The sequence below is a fragment of the Anguilla anguilla genome, chromosome 7 (assembly GCF_013347855.1).
Source record: "Anguilla anguilla isolate fAngAng1 chromosome 7, fAngAng1.pri, whole genome shotgun sequence".
NCBI classification, from domain to species: Eukaryota; Metazoa; Chordata; class Actinopteri; order Anguilliformes; family Anguillidae; genus Anguilla; species Anguilla anguilla.
Genome location: NC_049207.1, coordinates 11,498,002 through 11,519,656, shown reverse-complemented (window position 1 = coordinate 11,519,656; position 21,655 = coordinate 11,498,002). Strand labels below are relative to the sequence as shown.

Genomic DNA, 21,655 nt, shown 5'->3' with positions numbered 1-21,655 from the left:
GAGGTTGTGAGGGTGCAGCAGGGGTAGAGGTGAGGGTGCTGTGGCAGTTTTGCTGCAGTATTTCAGGGATTAATGAGAGGAGAGTGGCGGTGACATGGTGTTAGATTAGGTGACTGGGGGGGGGGAGGGCTGTCCTGGGGGTGGAGACAGGAGAGATGGGTTTTAGGGCTTACGTGCGCAGTTGGAGCCAGCTTGTTATTTACTGCGCTTTCCCCGCCCCCCCCCCCCCCCCCCCGCGTGCCCTTGACACAGGTTCCCCCAGCTCTGCGGGGTTTGGATGTCATTCCGCCTGCGCGTGAGCCAACCGCGCTAATCAGTCACCGCGTTCGCCAGCCCGGGGAGCCGCTCCCCGCCCCCCGCCCGCACAATAGCGGGCACTCTGTCACTCCCCGATAAAGCCGTCAGTTTGACACGCGCGGGCATGGGGGGGGGGGGGGGGAGAGCGCGCTGGCGCACATATGTACCCTCTCAGCACCAACCAAAATACTTCTGCCCTTTCCCCGTGCCCTTCAGAGACCCCCCCCCCCCCGCTGAACGAGCAGTGCCCGTCCAGCGCCAGAGCCAATATTTATATTCCCTTTGCTAATGGAAACGCTATTAGCATTCTGCGTTTAATTGCTAATGGAAGCAGTGTTAGTATTCCGAGCTTAATGAAGTGTTTCCTACAAAATGGTTCACATTTATTTAGCGGCGGACTTGTAACAGTGTCGAAAAGACGTGTTTTCGCGAGGGAAATGTCCTTTGTTTTTCTTCGAACGAGGGGGGGTTTGTTCTCTGAGCGCTCGGGTCGGGTCCGGTTCGCCCGCGTGGCGCATGAGAATGCTCGTGGCGCGCTGGAAGGGGCTTTTTAAAAACGCATCGGCGCTGCAGCTGCAATGCGCAGCGTGTGAATCAACATTCGGTGACATCACGGTTTCTGCATTCGTTTATTTTCTTTCTTCGTTTCATTATTAAATGCCATCGCAGCTTGCTGCCTCTTGTCCACAGTTGGTCTCCTTATTGTTTTTATTTGATTTTTTTGTGATTGTCAGGCTGATATTCAGGGTAGGTTAAAATAACTCATAAATTACATATTACCCATTTATACTTACGGGTGCATACTGGAGAAATTCAGGTTGAGTGCTTGATTTAAGTGCCCTCTTCTGGGAATAGAAACTTAAACCCTGAAGTTTCTGGCCTGTTTCTCTAGTTTTCCAACCCCTTTGTAGACTGTATACTCACAGTGAAGTGGGAACTTTGTGTGAATAACAGTTCAAAGGGACAGTCTCATTTTCTCTACATACTGTCAATGCATGTTTGAATGAGTTGGACTGCAAGGTTCTGTGTGTGTGTGTTCATCCAAAACGGTTTTTGTATTCAGGGGTCAATGATGCTAAACTAAAGCAAATTTCTGTTGCTACTTTTACCTTTCTTCAAGCCAAAATTGCCAATTTTATGACTGAAAAGTCTACGCTGGAGTGGCAAGGGTTTTTGTGATTGTGTACCCATGCTGACAGCCATGTTTATTTCTTTTTGAAAGCTTTTAGATTGTTTTTTGAAAAGAAAATGGTGGCCTCTTTGAGTTTTGCAGAAATTTGACAATAAATGGGGTTTTGTGTGAAATGTGTGAAGAAGAATTGGTAATAACATGTTGAGTGAAGTGTTGACATTGTTCCTTTTCTTATTGTACTTTTGTTTTCTTGTGATCTGATTTTGTATGTTTTCAGTGTATAAGTATGCACTTCATTTCTCTGTGTCCTTGGATAGAAACATGATGTTCTATAAGGGGATTTAAAAGTCAAAGTAAAACATTTGGATTTTTTAAAGCTTTTCAAAAGTTCTTGAAGTCTTCCCCTTCCTATCCTGTCTCTCTCTCGTTCTTTCTTTAGGTTGCCAGTAAGTGGCAGTTAACTTAATTTTTAATGCTCATTTTTTAGTCATGCAGTGCTTATCGTTTTTAGTTGTTGTGACTTAAAGAGGAAAAATGTCTGAGATGTAATGACTGTGTGTTGCCCCTCTCTCTCTTTCTGTCTCTCTCTATGTCTCACGCACACACACACACGCACACACACACACACACACACACACACAGGTAGCGTGTGACCTGCTGAGGAGGATCATCCGGATCCTGTACCTGAGCAAGCGTCTGCAGGGCCAGCTGCAGGGGGGCAGCCGTGAGGTCACCAAGGCGGCGCAGAGCCTCAGCGAGCTGGGTGAGTCTGAATTCTCCTGTCCTCCGCCCCTGGTCCTGTTCCCCCCCACTGCGGGGAGGGCCCCGTGCCTGTGTTTGGGAGGGTACAGGGGTGTGCTATCTGATGGCTCTGGCACTTTACCTGTTGGAAAAAATTGTGGGCTTCTGTTACCTTTTCCTTACATTACATCAGCGTCCATATATCTGTGTATTTCAGGTTTTTTTTTTTTTTTTTTTTTTTTTTTTTTGCTGTCTGTGACCTGATGGCTGATGGGAAATCAAAGCTGCTTTTAAAGACTGCCCTTCCTCTCCGTCGCTCAATGAAAGTGCGATTGATTGCGGGGTCGGGGGTCTAGTGCGGGGCTCATTTCTGTGATGTGTAACTGCGATCGATGGCGAGGGTCAGTGAAGGTCACAGGGGTGAAGGATGTGGAGGTCAGGCCCCTGGGCCCGCGTGTTTTCTGTTTGTCTGTTCAGTCGCAGTAGCTGCACCTTGATGGCGCTCGGATGCACGGCGCAGAGTTACCGCTAACCGGTGAGGTGTGTGTGCCTGCGCGTGTGTGTGTGTGTGTGCGCGCGCGCGCAGGTGTGCACACCGGTGTGTGCCAGAGTGAGTGTGTTTTACCCCGAAGGCATTCATCTTGGTTTAGCTGTGGGGTATTTTTAAAATGCACAATGGGCTCTGCTTTTGAAAATTGACTAATGTACGACCCAAATGTGCCAAAATGGCTGACCCTGATTTTCAGCAAAATACCTTGGGAAGTTTATGTGGGTTTGTAGGCCTCTGGAAGAGGAAGGCTGCTATGAAATTCAGTTATCTATTTATTAATGTATTTATTTGTGAGCTGAACATAGAGCCAGATGAGGAGTTGGTTACTTTCCTATTGTTTTTGATGACAGTGTGGTGATTACATGTAGCAGATGAATAGAGAGATCACAGTGAGCCTTGAGTGTGTCTGAGGTCAGTGTGCAGGGGTGGTTTTAGTGATGGCTGTATTTGTAACTGATCTGAGGTCAGTGATGCGGGAGTGAGTTCAGGGCTGGAAGCATCTGTTGTTAACCAAATGTGCATTTAATATGAATTGTTGAAAGCTACCTTTGTTCCTGTGTTACTGTTGCTGTCGAGCAATTTCAAGTGGAAGGCTCTATTGTGTTCACCAGCGACATTATTTAATTGAATTTAATGCGACGACAAAAGAACTAGGGCGGCAAATATTCACCACGGATTACCTCTATTTCGTTTTTTTTTTTCAAGTAGGAGCAAAATGAGCTTTTAAGAAACTCGATTAATTCAGCCGAAAGGACCGTCACCTCGCTCGCTCACTGTTTGTCTCCCCCTTTGGCGGCCATTTTGGTCTGCAGTGCCCTGGCTTCTCATACTGTTAGCTGACACTCGAGGGCTTGATTTGTGGTTACCGGTAAGAAGTATGACTCTGCTTGCTAGTGTGCGCCGTGTCGGACGTGCGCGTGTAGTCAGAGCGTGGGGGGGGGGGGGCAGGGACAGGGGCAGGGGGGGTAGCATTCAGATGTGGTATTTTGGTGCTGAACCGCAGGCCTGATCCAGGAGGGGCTGCCGCCGCTGTTGCCTGCTGATGATTGACGGGGCCCATGTGACTCCGCCTTCCTCACTCCAAATTCTTTAGCCGTGCCAGACTGCATAAACATGTCTGCCGCTGCATAGCACCGCCCTGACTGGCGTGGAATGGAAGAAGAGCAATATTTAGCCGTGAAGCTATTTCTTTTCTGTGGAAAGTGCTGCGCCCAAATTCCAGTTTTAGTTTTGTAAAATAAAAAATACCATTATGCAAATATATTTTATGCCCACCAGGTGTAAGGCGGTGTCTTCATTATTTGGAATGGCCCTCATGACAGGAGCACTTACCGAACCCTCTGAATGGATTGGCCTCATTGTGCTTTGCCTGCAACACAGGAACTGAAAAATCCCTGAATTTCAAAATGGGGGGGTGGGGGGGGGGGTGGAGGGAAACGGTTTCCCATGATGATGTCATTCATTCAGCCACCACATAGCACCCCATTTATTATTCATGTTTGCATGAATATTGCAGAAGCGCCGATGGGCCCCGCGGCCGGTGGGATTGGTGTGCTCCGCTTGAGCAAAGTGGCTGTTTTCTCACCATTTGCCTCCGCTCCTTTCACAGCCCACCCCCCCGGGTCCCGCCTGTGAATTTTCCACCGTGCGCGTTTAAAAAATATTATATATTTATTAAAGCCTTTATTTTTCTAGTTCTGTTTGCATCTGTTTGTTAAAACCTGAAGGGGCTGGGTGTTTGTTTGAGATCTGTTTTCTGGTGGAGGTGCTTTGTAATGACCGGGCCTCTTGGGCGTGGTGGCTGGGGGGTTTCGGCGGGAATGAGAGGACACGGAAGGCGATTGGAGAGCGGGCGGGCAGGCGGCGGGACGAGGCGGGTGGAGCGTGCGTCTCCGCGCGAGGCCCGCATTAGCGCCGCTGATGTGCGCCGTGCGCTCGCCCGCACGTCCTCCGCTCGCCCGCACACGTCCTCCGCTCGCCCGCACGTCCTCCGCTCGCCCGCACACGTCCTCCGCTCGCCCGCACGTCCTCCGCTCGCCCGCACACGTCCTCCGCTCGCCCGCACGTCCTCCGCTCGCCCGCACACGTCCTCCGCTCGCCCGTCGGTCCCTGAGCGGGGAGCCCAGCGGTGAGTCATCCGGCGGCGAGTCCTGATGAGCGGCTGGCTACCGCTTCTTTTTTTTTTTTTTTTTAAATTAAAAATCGAAAAATCGTTTTTTGCCTGAACTGGACTTTTTTTTTTTTTTTTGCTTTCCGGCAGGGCGTGTCATTTCCCTCGCTCCTGGTGAAATTTCGTGATCTCGTACCTGCGTCTCCAGGTTTTTTTTTTTCTCCCCCCCCCCCCCCCCCCCCCCCCCCCTCCCCTTCTCTCCGGGATCCCTGGGGCTGTTTCCTTTTAAGAGGGGCGTCCTGAAATTGACCGTGATCAACGATTCGTCAAGCGCAGGCCACTGCATTCGGGCCCCTCTATTCCGCTCCGTGATGGCGAAATTGCACTAAATTACAGACCGGCGCGCACGGGCCTAATACAATAGAAACACCATACAGGCAGGGTAATGTGATTTACCTCACTCTCATCTTTTAAAGCCTGCTGGTTATGCAGGCCAGACCAGAGAGAGGAGAGGACAGGAGAGATGGGGCAGGGAGGGAAGGGGGGGAGAAGAGGAGAGATGGGGAGGGGCAGAGAATTGAGAAGAGATGGGGGAGAAGAGAGAAGGGGAGAGAGGAGAGAGAGGGAGAGGTTGGGACCATAACGGCACTGCCTCCTTGATGAGAGAGATGGAACATGGGAATGGGCTGTCTGAGAGCCATATATTCCCTGCTGCAGTCTGTTCATACTGGCCAGCAGTGTGGCTTTGTGCTTTGGGAACTAGGCTTGTACCCACCAGGTCAAAGGTTCCTGGGAGGTTGTGACCGTGACCAAGGTGCCTAATCTGTCCTGCTCTAAAATATATCCAGCTGTAGACGTAGAAAAAAAGCTGTTTATGCACAGGTTCCTCAGGATATGCAAATAATGGCAAGCAAATACTGTAGTGCTATGTTAACAGGGCAGGCCAGTGTTATCTTTGGAATGGGGGCTGGTTGAGAGCAGGAGTTTGCTTGCATTCTAATGCGTTCATTTTGGGGTGCTTTGAGGCTGCTTACCTTGGTGTCACTGGGACTTCCTCGAAGAAACGCAGAGGTACTGCACACATCTTCTGTCTTCAGGACTGGCCGTGAATACTGATGATGTTTAATGTCGCAGGGGGCTTTTTGTGGCAGCCCTTAGCTCCTCCCACATCTTTGCCCCTTAACCCTTTGAACATTTTTGGAATGTTTTTCAAAGTTCTAAGTCAGTGTTCTAGAGCTCCATGCTTTCAGTTACCAGCCGTAACTGTTACATCAGCGTTAGAATGTTCAGTTCAGAACATTCTAATCACGGATGTGCGATCTTACGCTGTGGAGACGGTTGAAAGCTGAGGGCTTGGAGAGGGCCCGGGGGGGGGGGGGGGGCCGCGCTGTTCGGCAGTACCCGCCAGCCCGTAACTGCCCGCTCACGTCCGTTTGGCGGGTTTTAAAGGGGCTGGCGGCGGCGGCGGCGGCGCTAACGAGCGTGCGCGGGGATATGAAACGTGATGAAGTGCAGATGGCCGCGTGTGGCGTGAGCTGTGGACAGGAAGCCGCTCCTCTAGCTGCCGGCGCGGTGCCGCGTTTCACCGTGCAGGGCTCCAGCGCGGTCACACGCCCAGGACTCGTGGTTCCCTGGAAGAGAACTCCGCGCCGCGCCCTTTCGTGCCTGTTAGCCTCCCGTCTCAGATGAAGGTTGCTTGATCGCTTTCCTGAGTTGATAGGTTTGACCTGGGTTTGCTCAGATTAGAATTAGCTTTCCTGTGCTTCCACTGCAGATTGGAAAATTGCACCTCTTCGGTTTTACGGGTAAAATGTCAGTCGTGGCACTTTTAGACCATTTTTAAAAGCCAGTGTATCCTATTTTGTGAGAGGTAATGAAAGAAAAGTAGAGTGTATGGAAGAGGAATGAGAGGAGAAGATGAGGACACTGGGTAGAGAGGAAGAGAAAGGGAGAGGGGAGTGTGGATGAAAGGAGAGCAGGCGAGAAAGAAGAAAATAAAAAGTGGAGTTGACATCTCCGAATGGTTTTGTTTTTTTTTTTAAGCGAAAAGCTTCTAATATCGACCATGGCTATACAGGCCAGCGGCTCTCCTGGCCTGCTCCGCTTTAATGCGCAACTTTTGTTTCACTGAGATAATCAACTTCCCCCCCCTCAGGATTTTCCCATGGGGAGTTCGCTAATCTCTCTGTCCCATGTTTGCAGTGCACCTGCGGAGTGAGGGAGACAGCTTTTAGCCCACCTGCTGCCTCCGCCCCTGCCCCAGCCGGCGGGGGGGAGGCTGTCCGCCCCTCGTTGGAACCCAGAATTAACACGGCGGCGTTTTAGGCCCAGCGGGTCGTTTGGCGTAGACGTTCGCCCGTTTCCTCACGACAGACGCGCAGGATTTTCAGCGCGCGGCTTTTCGTCTTCGGTCCGAACGGGCCTTCCTTCCTTCCTTCCTCCATCCTCCGTCCCTCCCTCCCCTCGGCCTGCGGGTGGCGTGCGCACGCCTCCTCCTCCTCCTCCTCCTCCCCCGGGGCCGTGACCGTCACGGTGTCATTCCTGTGGCAGTAATGCACGGCGTTTGATTTATAATTGGATTTAATTCGATTGCCGGCCGTAATTGAATCACGGCGTAGGTACGGCGGCGTGGCGCTAATTCAATCTGCCCGTCGTTCTCTATTCCGCGGGATGGCGGTAACGGGGGCCAACGCTGATGCCGGCGTACGCTGCTGATGTCCTCGGTCTGAGTCCGTGCGGCCTTGTGGGAGGGTAGCTAAGAACCAGTGTTGTGGCAGCCCTATGTGTAGACCCTGTGTGAACACCAGCCTGTGCTGGTAATGGAATTGTGCTGGTATGAGCATCAGTCTGTTGGAATCTTGCCTGTATTACCTTCAGCCTGTGGTGGTAATGGAATCTTACCTGAATTACCTTCGGCCTGTGGTGGTAATGGAATCTTACCTGAATTACCTTCAGCCTGTGGTGGTAATGGAATCTTACCTGAATTACCTTCAGCCTGTGGTGGTACTGGAATTGTGCCAGTTACACACGCTGTGTAAGTCTCAGCCTGTGGTAGTAATGGAGTAGGGGCTGTGTAAGACTCAGCCTGTAACGGTAATGGAAGCATCAGAAGCAGGGCCCGGGGCATCGTAGATCTGCGGCCATACTGGAGCGGCATCATATCGGTGTTTATTTGAGATGGCAGCGATGGACCAGCCTGCGGGGTTGGCAGCCGGTGTTGAGGCCCCCTCCGTTCCGTCCCTGTGCCAGCCCTGGACTGGCACGCCGCCCAGCCTCAGTTGTAGTCATGTTTCTATCCTTGGGCCTTTTGGCAGCAGTGGCCATGGAGCAGGACACATCAGCATCCCCCACCCACTTCCCTGCACAGACCGACCCTTTCTGAGCACCTGCTTGGGCCAAGCGATAATATTACCCACATCCCAGTGCTTCACAGTACACAGGGGCTGAGCTCGTCCCGTTTTAATTATTTCACATTCCTGGATGTTTTAATTATTTCACATTCCTGGATGTTAGGGCTCCTAAAGTCAAATTTTCAAATTTTCAACCCCATTTTTATTTCTTCCCCAAAGTAATTTTAGCTCTTTCTGTGGAAAGGCAATCACATTCACTTACAGTACACTGTCAGGTAGAAATAATACATATCAAGTCATTATCAACGGTATTTTATGCAGATTACTTATTCCTTCATGAATATTGATGGGAAGGAAGAAGGTTAGAAAGAACAATGTAATGCATATATACCTGGATTATTCTGGAATCTCATGGTCAGATTGGAATAATTCAGTATGTGTTCTCACACAGAATCAGATTTGCTTGATGCATGGCTCTGAAAGTATGTGGTCAGTGTGAGAAGTCTTCACTGTAAGGTGTTAGTTATAGAAAGGCAGTCTTTGGCCTGAGCAACACTTTATGAAGTATTATGGTGTATGTGTTTCTCCCCATCACTCTAAGCTCCAGTTTGCAGACTAGCTACGGTCCTGTTGTGTATGGAATGGTCATTTTCAGTAACTCAAGGAGATTAGATAGAACATTTGCGCTCCTGTTCGACTTGCTGTGTGTCCTTGTAGAATGAGCACAAACCCAAAAATGGCAGAAATGGTGTGTAGCTCAGCCAGCCCACTGGTTAGCCAGGGTTAGCTTCTGTTTTATGGCATTAGCGCTAACGCGGTGAAGAGCTTTTAGCGTTTCCTTCAGGAGTGCTTTCTACCTGCGCTGAGAGCGCGCGGTGGTGCTGTAGCTCCTCGTTTTTTTTGATCTGGCAGGCGTTGGTGTATTTTATTTCAGGCCCGCGTTAAGCCTGCCCCCCCCCCCCCCGCACCCACCCTGCCACGGTGACACAGAGGCCTGCCCAACTCCCACTCACAGCTCCGTTAACTTCACCCTGTCCCCTCCAGGAAGAGAAGACTGATGGAAAGCGGGGGGGGATATTTTCATTGTGCGAGGAAAGAACGGACGGCTTGTGAATATTTAACGGTCTCTCTATGAATAAAACATTCATACGGCTGTATTTCCGCGGGGCCGTGAGGGGAGGGCTGCCCCGCTCGTATGAGGGATGGGGGAGATTAAAAGAAAATATATTAAAGTAAATAAAAGAAGCCGAATCGAGCAGCGGCGTGTCGCTGAGATATGACTGCAGTCACTGCCACTGCCGGCGCGTTCCCCTGCTGAACGGGACAGCGGGCGACATTAGAGACGCCCTGATAGGCCGTCCCCCGTCCCACCCCCTCGCACCCCCCCCCCCCCCCCCCCCCCCCCCCCCCCCCCCCCCCCGGAGGTCTAGACGGCCTCAGCGGATGCCGTTCATTGTTATTCCGCGCGGGTACGAGGGCTGTGACTGCGCAGGTTTTCTCAGAAACGCACGACCTTCCGCCGTCTGATGGGCTGATATATTGAGATGGCTGTGGCGGCGGGGGGGGGGGGGGGGGGCGGTGGGGGGGGGGAGGGCGGCGCGGGTCATTACTCGGTCTTTTATTGGGCGTTGCATGCACTTGATAATTAAAAACACCTCCACCCCCACCCCCTCCGCTTCGTGCCGGCAAGGTCAAACGCTTGGAATGCCGCGGCCACTTTGCGGTGTCGAGGACCGGGTCGACCTCTTCAAGAGCCGCCGCTCGCTGCCGACAGCTACGATGCGGGCGCGTGCCCCGGCCCCTATCAGAGCAGGCCCCTCCGCTGCCAGCTGGAGAGGCGGGGTGAGGCTTAAATAAAGCAGGCCTTCCTGGCTCTGCGTTTTTACAAATGTCAGCCGCCGAGATAGGAGCGGCGGTTGCTGCACAGCTCCGCAGCGCTGCGGCGGCATAGCAACCGTCGGCAGAGGGGCCCTAACCGGAGAGTCCCTGGCAGGGGGGGGGGGCGTCATTGCTACCCCCCCCCCCCCTCCCCTCCTAGAGTACACACTCCTGGTCCCGAGGCCCCAAGGAGATCCTTCTGCTCTGATTCACGAGTCCGCCGAGACGCCGCCGGGAGGACGGGACGGTGCAATCAATCTGGGCCGCGTGGGCCGGTCGGCCCTCCGCAGTGGGGAGAGGTCAGGCCAAAGCGGGGGGGGGAGAAAACGCTGGTGGACGCGACACAGAGCATTTCCCTGTTTTAGGCTATTTATTATAAAGGGACAGATATGTAGTGCCTAGGTGTCTATTTTATGTACATATATATTATATACACGTCTAAGGTATATACACAACGTATATTGTTACTGTTACAAAAAGCCATGCAATATGTACAGCATATTTTGTGCCATCCTATGAAACCTATCGTTTTTGTTTTCACAATAAATAGTAATAAATTATCCCACTCTGATAACTCTGTACATTTGATACACTCATATTTACACAAACTGCTTTGGACAAGTGGTTCCCTTAATCACGTGTCTTCTGTGTACCTGAAGTGAATTATTTGTCCTTTATCTTCATTGTTATTTATTTTTCTAAAATATTTAGTTTTTTTTTGAGAAAGTAGTCTGTCTCTTTACTCCACGTCTCCTGAGGAGAGACATTTCTGTCGCAGTTCGCTCTCCTCGAAAGTCACCTTTTTGTTCCTTTTGGGGTCGATCCAGGAGTTGTGGATGACCGTGTTGTTGGGCAGGGGGTCGGCCTCCACGATGGACACCACCCTCTTCTTCATCTTGCTCTTCAGAACCTTCTGGAACTTCTGCCTGGTGAAGGCGTAGAGCAGCGGGTGGAAGATGGTGGTGCCGTAGGCCATGACCAGGAAGCCCAGCCGCAGCTTGACCATGAGGTCGCTGGGGCCCACGCTCAGGATGACCGTGTTGAGCACGGTGATGGGCGTCCAGCAGAGCAGGAAGGTGGAGATGATGAGCAGCGACATGCGGAAGACCCTCTTCTGCCTCTCGCGCCGCTCGCGGTGCCGCTTGACCGCCCGCCGCAGGGCGATGATGACCGAGACGGACGTGCGCATGCCCAGCATGGGGTTCCTCCCCCCGCCGCTGCTCTGCGAGGCGTCGGTGGCCTCCTGCTGCGTCGTCATGGAGATGGTCTTTTTCTTGCGGGCCTTCTTCTTCTGGCTGGCGTGGAAGCGGGTGCCGATGCGGATGTTGAGCGCCTGCAGGATCTTGGAGTAGGTGATGAGCATGACCACGGCGGTGAAGAAGAAGATGGGGATCTGGGCCAGCAGGTGGTAGTAGAGGCCCAGCTCCGTGTAGTACTGGTTGGTGTGGGCCACCACGGCCGCCGCCGTCCCGTTCTGGTCCGAGCGCTCCTGGCTGAAGAAGCCCACCTCCATGAAGGGCACCAGGAAGCTGAAGAAGGAGAGCACCCAGATGGCGCCCAGGAGCACCACGGCCCGCCCCATGGTCAGCACCCGGTTGGCGGGCTTGACGGAGATGTCGTAGCGGTCCAGCGTGATGGCCAGCACGTTGGCGGCCGTGGCCACGCTGGCGAAGGAGACGCAGGCCTCGTGGAAGCAGCAGACCAGCACGGTGTTGCCCTCCAGCGAGAGCAGGATGATGACGATGGTGAGCGGGATGCAGCAGACGCACACGATGACGTCCAGCACGTGCAGGTTCATGGTGACCACGTTGCTGACGGAGTTGATGAGGTTGGACTTCATGCAGTAGAGCACCAGCACGGTCAGGTTGCTGCTCAGGCCCAGGACGATCTCCAGCATCAGGAAGCCGGTCAGGGACACCTGGAAGCTGACGGGGTACGGCGCCGCCGCCTCCATGGCCTGGCTGATGGACTCGGTGTTGTCACGGACGGTGACGTTGCTCATGGTGACTTCTTCTGCAGGCACGGGGGGGATATGCATTATCCTGCGGGGGGGAGAAGACGGGTGGAGGGAGGTCAGGTTGGCAAGGCGCAGGCATACCTGTCCTCCTCACGTTTGCGAATCTTGAGCGGTCTAGGCTATAACTGGAACGCTTGGTTTGTTTTTATGGGGGCGGAATTAATAGAATCCTTTCTCTGCGGGGAATTTTCAAGTGTGCGGAAGAAGATGTTCTAGTTTTAAAAGTGGACTGCTTAGGTATTTTTTTTTTTTTTGCTTTTGAATTTCTAAAACTCAGCAACTTTGGAAATTCTCCGCAGGCTGAGCTTTCAGTATGAGTGACGGGCGCTTTCAGTCAGTGCGACGTACGGGCTGCAGAGAGGAGGAGCATAAAGGCATCCTTTGTATCCCTAGTTGGATCACCTTTATTTGCATTCTGACCGCAGGGCAGGTGGAAATCTTTCAACAACATTAAGCTGCCACGAAAGACTGAGTACCATCAAGGAAAATGTTACTTGTGCCTATAGAGTGCTATTCTGCCTTTACACGAATGTATCTGTTGCAGCCAAACTGCCTTTGATCATTTTCAGTGTAGAAAAGCTGAGGGTTTGTTTCGGTTTTTGGAAAACTTTTTGCGGCCAAATGACACGGGATGGGAATGGCGTGTTTGAAATATTTATCAAAAGCAAGAAAATGTTATTCTATTTTTAGCACACTTGTGTTATGATGCACACTGGTTATTTCTATAAATAAAATCACAATTTGAGGGATTATATTGGGTAAACTGTGTAACACAATGCTTCAGACTGCTCTTTGCAGAGTTCATATGGAACTTTCTCAGGTGTGGGAGGTCTCTTGTGATATGTGGGCTTTGTGGTGGGAAGGCAGTGGAGGTCTAATCCAGGGTAGAGAAGGAGAGGAAGAGGCTGGGAAGATGGGAGGTGATGGTTAAGGTGTACTGTAGATGAAGGGGTGCTGTGGGTAGCTAATGGGTGTAGATGAGGAGATGCTGGGTAGCTAATGAGTGTAGATGAGGAGATGCTGGGTAGCTAATGAGTGTAGGCGAGAAGGTGCTGGGTAAAGCGTAGAAGCAGAGGCTGAGCAGGTGGCAGATGCTTGGTTTGGTGTACAGAGGAGTAGATGCAGCAGGAAGGTGTGGACATAATGTGTAGAGCAGGAGGTGTAGCAGATGGGAGAAACTTGATGAAGCTGGAGGAGGTGCAGCACATTGAATATAGGCTACTAGATGAAGTCTGAGGCAGTGCAGTGGAGTAGAGATACTCTATTAAGGCTGGGTCTATGTAGCAGTTTGGTGGTACTAGATGAAGTCTGAGGCAGTGCAGTGGAGTAGAGATACTCTATTAAGGCTGGGTCTATGTAGCAGTTTGGTGGTACTAGATGAAGTCTGAGGAGGTGCAGTGGAGTAGAGATACTCTATTAAGGCTGGGTCTATGTAGCAGTTTGGTGGTACTAGATGAAGTCTGAGGAGGTGCAGTGGAGTAGAGATACTCTATTAAGGCTGGGTCTATGTAGCAGTTCGGTGGTACTAGATGAAGTCTGAGGAGGTGCAGTGGAGTAGAGATACTCTATTAAGGCTGGGTCTATGTAGCAGTTTGGTGGTACTAGGTGAAGTCTGAGGAGGTGCAGTGGAATAGACATACTTTATTAAGCCTGAAGAGGTGCAGCAGATGAAAGGGTCTGCATTAAAGCTGCAGAGGAAGAGGTTGCCAAGTGAAGGTCACACAGGAGAAGGAGGTGCACTGGGACTGTAACTAACCCGCCCACCCCTGCCTCCCAACCCCCCGCGCCCGGCCGCGCGACTTACCCTTCCCCCGAGCGCCGCCTGTGCCTCAGGAGCCTGTCAGTGGGGCCGAGCCGCGGCTGCCTGGTCCGGAGAGACTGTCATCGGATCCCAGCATTCTCCCAGTGCCCCTCTCTCTCTCTCTCTCTCTCTCTCTCTCTCTCTCTCTCTGCTCTCCGCTCTGCAAGCACGCCCTCTCGTGTTCCGCCCACAGCCGACCTCCCTTCCGAACGCCTCCCCTCCGCCTCGGGGACAGCTATCTGGCCCCCGCGCCGCGCCGCGCTCCGCTAGTCGAGAGGCAGCGTCTGGAACGCTGCCACGTGGGGCGGAGAGCGCGAACTCCGACGCCCCCCCCCCTTTTTGTTTTGGCTGCCGCGAGCTGCTGGAGGGACAGGCGAATCAGGAGCAGACTGTCCGGGCCATCTCCCGCTTACCAGCGCTCCGTACTCCCGGCCAACCGGGCCGCCGAAGGTCTGTAGAACTGGCAGGCGCAGAGCACTCTGGGGAAACGCGCATTGTAGTATCCACGTGTCTTTATTTTCTTTTTGTCCTTTACACCACCCCTCTCTTTTTGTCTTTTTTTTTTTTTTTTTTTACATCTCCGCTCTCTCTCCGGTCCGTCGGGGGAAAAAAAACGGGTTGTGCCCTCGTACGCTGCCGCGCGGTCCGAGCCGCGGGTTTTCCGCGAGCGCTTAGATGGAAACGATTTGCGTTTGTGAGGGCGCGGGTTCGGCGAGTGAGAGAGAACGCGAGCGTCCGCGCTCCGGTCCTCCGAGGGTCCCTCGCTAATGGAAGACCCCTCTCGCTCTCGCTGTGTCACCTTCCCCCGTCTCAGAAGGGTCCGTCACCCGCTGCGGGGGTACAAATCCGCCTTCAAGTGTAAATCAGAACCAATCCGCCGCTCTGGCTCCACGGCAGAGCAGAGCCACAGACCTGCAGCCGGGCAGGACGTGGGGAGAGCCGGGCTGTGCGTGTGCCTGCGCAAAGGTCTCAGTGGAAGGTCATCCCGATGAGGTGGAGATAAAAGCGGGTCCGTTAGCCCTGCAGCCTGCAGGGGGCGCTGTGAATCACACTCCGGTCGCAGAGGGAGCAGGCGAGCCAGGCCGCAGACCGCGACGTCCGTCGCTGGTCCATCTCGCAGTCACGCCGCCCTCCACGTCCTGCAGAGCACGGGGGGGGGGGCAGAGACAAGGGGGGAGTGTTAGTTAAAGCCAACCTGTCTGGAGGGGAGCTGACGGCTGCCCTGGATGCTGTACACCCCTGTCGCTCTGGGACCCGGGAAAGCGCGGTCGCGGCCCCAGAAGGCGAACGCTGTGCAGAATTACCTGTCATGCGAGGAGAGGGGCGCGCGGCGAGGACTAATGAGCGAGGCTGAGAGCCCAGGACGGCGCGCGCCCCGACATCCTGCCCGTTTCTCTGAAACCAGGCTGCTGTCGCTTCCTGTAATGAGCGGGGCGCGCTCCCTCCCTCCCGCCTCGCGCGTGGCTCAGGAGAGATTAGGCCCGGGCCCCGCTCCACACACAGCGCAGGGAAACGCTAGCAAACGTGAACTTCCCTGACCAACCAGGAGGAGAGTGCCCTGGACTAGGACAGGGGGGTTTTGGGTGGGTGGGGTTAAAGGGGTAAAGGTGAGGTCAAAGGGCAGGAACCCAGTCCCCCCCCGGCTGGAGCGCCCGTTTGGCGAACAGCCTGCTTTCCTGATGCCGCTTTGCGCGGCCAGCGGCGCTCCAGGCTTCTGAACTTCCCGGATAAACTCACCAACGAGCGGGCGGTAGGCTATCACCAGGCAACACGTTGGCACGGAGACTGTTCTCCAACCCCTGCCCTCCCTCCCCCGCCGCCTCGCTGGAGCTCAGAGCAGGGTGGTTATCGTACTCCAGCAGTAAGGACCGCGCGCTGCCTCTGTCTACGCACAACATCGGACCGCTTCTCTTTCTGACCGGTCGTCGCAGCTCGTCTCTTTATTCCTAACTCAAGGAAAACTTTCATCCCTTTGGGGTCGCAGCCTTTTCTTATGAGCTGTCGACGTGGTCTGGATTAACGGCTGATGAAGAAACCGTGTCTCAGACAGTGGTCTGTTGACACTGATCTGGCGTGACTAATGCGTGGTGATAAGCGAAAGAGTCCAGCCGAGAGCAGCTACAGTAACACCGCGCTGACAAATCTCTGAGAAGCATTCTCTGAAACATCGAAGCACGTTCTGCCCGGCTCTCTCCTGACGGAAACAGGAGCGGACAGCAGTTGCAAATAAATAAGCACCGAGCGGCACAGTTAGCACACCTACGAAAATCGGCTACTTGTAGCCGAGCGCAAGCAGAAACAGGCTTGGCGGACACATCGACCGGCGCGGGCGAACGCGGCACACCTGTGTGCAGCGCGCTTAATTAGCGCTATCGCCGCTCGCCGAGCGTTTGCTCTTCTCGCGGCTCGCTGAGCAGCGCGCCGCGATGTTTGGCTTTCGCGGCGCGTAGCGCTCTCCAAACAGCTCGTCGGAGCGAGCGCGAGCGAGCTCCTGGTTCCCTGCTGCCTGCGCGGGGCGCGGGGGGGGGGGCGGGGGGAGGGCTGTTACCTTTCAGGCGAGATGTTTCGGGGGCTCCAAGTTGTCCAGTGCAGCCCGGTCTCTGGCCTCTCAGCATCCAGCTTTACCTGGGCACCCCCCCTGGCTGTAGCAGCCTCCAGGAACGTGGGGGGGACGGGGTGGGGGTGGGGGGGGCAGGGGTGTCTCGCGCTCCTTGGCTGAGCCGAATATCCTCTCAGTGCGTATGACAGCCGCTTCTCCAGCAGTCCCTCGCTCCCCAGCTATCCGAAAACGCAGCGTCCGGCAGAAAGCGCCACGGAAGAAACTGACAGTCCTGCTCTAGCGCTCCTCCTCTCTCACACTCTCCCTCTCGCTTCTGCGTCCCCCTCTCTGTCTCTCTCTCTCACGGGTGCTCTCTCTCTCTCTTTCTCTGTCACACGCTCTCTCTCTCCCCACTCTCGCTCACTGGCTCTCTCTCTCCCCACTCTCGCTCACTGGCTCTCTCTCTCTCTCTCTTGCTCTCTCTCACTCACTGGCTCTCTCTCTCTCCTGCTCTCTCTCACTCACTGGCTCTCCCTCTCTCTTGCTCTCTCTCTCTCTCTCTCTCTCTCTCTCTCTCTCTCTCTCTCTCACTGCAGAGGTTTGCAGTGCTCTCTCCTGCCCTGATTGGTCCCCTGTAATGGGCTTAACCCTTTCCTCCCCGCAGCGCCTGCTCCTTTGTTCAGCCCCCCCGGGCTGGTCCCAGCCGTGATCTCTCCACAGAGGGATCTGACACGCTTGGCGGGGTTTTAACGCCGTGGCAACGCAGGGTCCCGCCAGCCGCCCCCCCCCCCCCCCCCCCCCCCCGCTCCCGGACGCAGCATGAGGACACGGGCGCAATTACAGAGCAGCAGGAAGTGCCGCACGCGCACACACACAAAAAAAGAAAAAAGCAGCGGTACTACTATTGGACGTGTGCGTGAAATATTAATGGCAATGAGCGGGGCGAAAATAGAAATGTTTCCCTGTGGTGGTGGGAGGAGAAAAAAAAAGGGGGGATTGACTGAGGGAGGGGGGTGGGACTGAGTGAGATGTTTTTTTCATGCAGGAAACAGAAAGAGAGGGAGGGAGAGAGGGAGAGGGAGAGAGAGAGGGAGGGAGAGAGCGTCTGATTGATAGTTTTAATTACGTTTCCCTGTCGGATTACAGGGGCAGCGGGCGTCGGCCATTCCTTCTTATTTGCCTCATTTGGCGGTGTAATCAGGGCCCCGGGGCCGGCGCGGGTCTGGCCAGCGCGCTCCGCAACGGGCCCCCAGGAGCCCTGTCAGGTGGGGGGGGGGGGGGGTGGGGGGCGTGGAGGGGGGTGTCTTCGTGTCATTGCCTTTCGCTCTTCGTACATTAAAAAAAATTCCGTATACCGCTGTTGTCATGCTGCTAAATGCGAGCACATTGTTCTGCCTCTGGGCTTCTTAAATTGAATCCACCTGCCGGACAGGGTGACAGAGGAGAGGGGCGGGTCTTATCTGAAGCAACAACAACAAAAAAAAAATCCAAGATGCAAAGCATATCAGTATGCCTCACCTCAGAGATGCGTGTTCTTGCTGATACTGGACAGTATTAACGTTACTGCTGTTATGACCCAGGTCTAGAGGTCACTTCCAGGACTGTGTGATTCGGCTGTCCCTCTGGCTAGCGGCACGGTGTTCATGCTAATGAACAGGTTAGCCTCTGTGCCTGTGCGGGGTCTCAGGTTTTACGTCTCCATAACTCACCCCCGATGTGTCCTCTGTTGCTCTGTATCTATTAGCCTGCGCCCTGGGCAGTGCTCTTGTTGTTCTTGTAGCATGCGCTGTGTGCATCCCGGGGGCAGGTAAAGCCGCAGATGGCCCCTCGCGTCGTGAAAAGATGAGATACGGCACTTGCGTCCGGACAGGTCATTACGCAGTGAGTTATTGCAGCTCTTTAATTAAAGCGTGGTTAAGATGCGAACCCGTTTTGTCTGGCTCAGTGTCTCTTCAGCATTGTGTGTGTGTGTGTGTGTGTGTGCTTGCGTGCGTGAGTATGCATATTTTTGCATTTTTCTGCTGACGTTTCACAACGTGTCGAAGGTGATGTCAGATTGGATGGATGGATATAGCAAATGGAAATAGTTGACAAATGCACTCCCTCAGGGATTCTTACATCCTCGTAGTAGTTTAGAGGCCATGCAAGGGAACAGGAGAGATCATTTTAGATCGCAAGTGTCAACTTGAGGTGAGAGCAGCCTTGTTTGAGTGTTTTTCCATTGTTTGGTTCACGACTTGATTGTACACAGGTGTTTGTGTGTGTTTTGCCTGTTAGATAACGTGTGTGTGTGCATGCATTCATGCGTGCTCGTGCATATGTGTGTGTGTGCGTGCATTCATGCGTGCTTGTGCAAACGTGTGTGACAGAGGGGCGTTCCATTCCGTCTCACTTTCGTTGCCGTGGCGACCCAAGGAGCTCTCGGTTTGAGAGCGGCGGACGTTTCGCACGCGCCCACTGAGCAGCGCCCAAAAAGGCCTTCGATTGGGTTTGGGCGTGTAGGCCGGCCACTTGGACTGTCTCTCTCTCACTCTTCCTCTCTCTCTCTCTCTCTCCCTCTCTCTTTCTCTCTCTCCCTCTCTCCCTCTCTCTCTCTCCCTCTTCCTCCCTCTCTCTCTCTCTCTCTCTCTCTCCCTCCCTCCCTCTCTCTCTCTCGCCCTATCTCTCTCTCTCTCTCTCTCCCTCCCTCCCTCCCTCTCTCTGTCTCTCTCTCAGAGGGAAGGGAAGAAGCAGCGCTCATCGCGTAATCACCTCAGTGGATTATCACATTAACTCCTGCGGCTACAGTTTGCCGCCTGTCGTGGCCTATAGGGGGCGCTCCGCTCCCCGCGGGAACTAAACGGCCGCGGATGTGACGGCTCTGAGCAGACGGGCCCGTCTGAAAGCCCGTTCCCATTTTTAACGGTGGGGGCCGGGAGGGGAGGGGGGGGGAGCGGTGAACGATGGACTGCGCTCCAAACTTGGCGGCGTTCGGCAGAGAATGCGGTTTAATATTTCATGCGGGCATTAATATTTCAGGCCTGTTTTCTGCGTTCCCCAGACTCCGCGGTCTGGTATTGGTGCTTTTTTCTTCCCTCTGTCTCAGCCCTTTCTCTCTCTTTCTCTCTCTCTCTGTTCTCTGCCTCTCCTCTCTTTGTCTCTTTCTCTCTCCTCTCACCCCTCTCTCTCAGAGCGTAGCAGGCCCGTGTATACCCGAGCAGGTTGCTAAATCGGACTCCGGCTGTGCTGTAGAGCAGTGGGCAGCCATGTTTAATTCCTAACTAACCAACCCAAAATGTTCTCATAACGTCACTGGAATGTTACGTCGGTGTTATAACCAGTACACGGCGGCAACGTTGCGAAAACGCTTTGCGCTCGCTGGGTTTCCGGCTTTTCCCTCCGTCTCCAGCACTGGAGCGCGCGGACGGGAGGGGGGGCTCCCGGAAGCCCCCGGCTGGGCCTGAGGACTCGCCCCTTTTCCGCCGGAACGCTGGGAGAGACGGGAGGCGCGCGATCGCTCTAGATTAGCGCTCCGGGGTCGCGCGCTAAATGGAGCTGTTAGTTTGAAATATTCAAGCGGTCTGTTCTGTTTAAATCACGCCACGCTCCGCAGCGTCGGGGGCTGAGGGGAGGCGGAGCCGTGACAGCCGCGGTCTGGCTCCGAGGGGAGGGGAGGGGAGGGGAGGGGCAAAGGATCTCCCTCGTGGTGCCCTCCTGGAGGTCATTCTGTGTGTGTGACTGCGCGCTCGTTGTCGTTTGCCAGGAAGGGGATGTTGTCATGTGAAGCTCCGCCCCTTTCGGGCAGCTATTGGCCTGCCTGCCTCTCAGGCCTGCTAATGAATCCTCACTAACACTCGAGATAGCAGCCATGACTATGTGGACGCTCACTAGTAATAAGGTCTCTGTCTCATGAACACACATGCACACAAAACACGTACACAAAACCTCTCAGTCACACACAAGCACAGGGCTGCCCAATCCAGTTACTGTGGATCTATAATCCTGTAAGTTTTCACTCCAACCCTAATCAAACACACCTCATTCAGCAGCCGAGCTGCTAATTAGCAGAGCCAGGTGTGCCAAATTAGGGTTGGAATGAAAACCTGCGGGAAGGTCGATCTCCAGGAACAGGACTGGGCAGCGCTGCACTGCTCACAGAGACGGTGGGAGTCCTCTGAAGCAGCGACTGTGGGGCCTGTGAGAGGAGAGTTACACCTCAGTGACGATCAGCCTGACCCAGACAGGTCAGCGCGCTGGAATGAGAACTGTGTGGGGGAGATGATTACAGCCGCCATCTCCGCTCGGTGACCGCCTGAACCACTCTCGCTGGGGACCCTCTACACAACCACCCCCCCCCCCCCCCCCCCCCCCCCCGCCTCGGCAATATTAACCTGAACCACTCACGGTCACGACCGCCGCTGTCCGCTGCCGTCACTGACCCCCGCCTGAACGGTCCTCTCTGCTGGCCACCTGATCCTAAATTATTGCTGCTATCTCCACCTTGAGGGTGAGCGCTGACCAGTTACTTCCTTCATACAGAAGCGTGCTCGACGCAGGTTTGGCCTGTGGAAACATTGTGCCATACTGCATGTCTGAGGTTGTTACAGCCTCGTGTATTTGGCTGTTTTGGGCTCTTATCTCCATTTCGTGCTGGTGTACCCTGTTTACCGGGCAGGGCTGCGGTCAGGGCTCTGAGGCTGGGTCTTCCGGCGTGGCAAGCTGGTGGCACAGTGTGTGGCTGCTGTCCGTGTCGGAGTGGCAGTGACCTCATTGCCACCCTGCTGTTATGGAGGATTGTAGAGCTGTGTGGCACACAGTCACGTATACTCTACTCTCTCTGCCATCTTTTCAGCTCTCTCTCTCTATCTCTCTCTCTCTCTCTCTTTCTCTCTACCTCTCCCTTTTCCTCACTCTCACTACCTGCCTCTTTCCCTTTCCCTCTCTCTCCCTCTCTGTTTCCCTCTGTTCCTCTTTCCTTCCGCCTCACCCTTTATCTACCTCTTCCTTTCCTTCTCTCTTGCTTAATCACATTATATATCTCTCTCTCCCCCTCTCTATCTCCCTCTCTCACTCACAGTATCTCTCTCCCTCTCTCTCTCTCTCTCTCAGGATTCACACTCTCCTTGGCCGCAGTCCGAGCCCAGTGCCCGGCTGCACACGCATCATCATATATCTGCCTTTAGCCCTCCGCTCTGCCGAAACGCCTCGCTCGCGCCCATTTTATGGACTCGGCGCGTCTGTCTGTGATTACGGGCGGGGGC

The 21,655-nt window shown here is 54.1% G+C and overlaps 2 protein-coding genes across 2 annotated transcripts in view; one reads left to right on the top strand and one right to left on the bottom strand.

Annotated features, from left to right (window-relative positions):
* Positions 1-21,655, top strand: part of cog5 (component of oligomeric golgi complex 5) — a 125,775-nt gene that overhangs the window by 4,715 nt on the left and 99,405 nt on the right. The window contains exon 6 of the mRNA XM_035425284.1: positions 2,072-2,192. Within this exon, the coding sequence (XP_035281175.1) occupies positions 2,072-2,192 (121 nt within the window). The remainder of the gene's footprint in view (positions 1-2,071; positions 2,193-21,655) is intronic.
* Positions 10,451-16,820, bottom strand: gpr22a (G protein-coupled receptor 22a). The gene is made up of 3 exons (XM_035425288.1): positions 16,425-16,820; positions 13,880-15,015; positions 10,451-12,100 (listed from the first exon to the last, which is right to left on the bottom strand). The coding sequence occupies exon 3, from the start codon at positions 12,094-12,096 to the stop codon at positions 10,798-10,800; it is 1,299 nt and encodes a 432-aa protein (XP_035281179.1). The 5' UTR covers positions 12,097-12,100; positions 13,880-15,015; positions 16,425-16,820; the 3' UTR covers positions 10,451-10,797.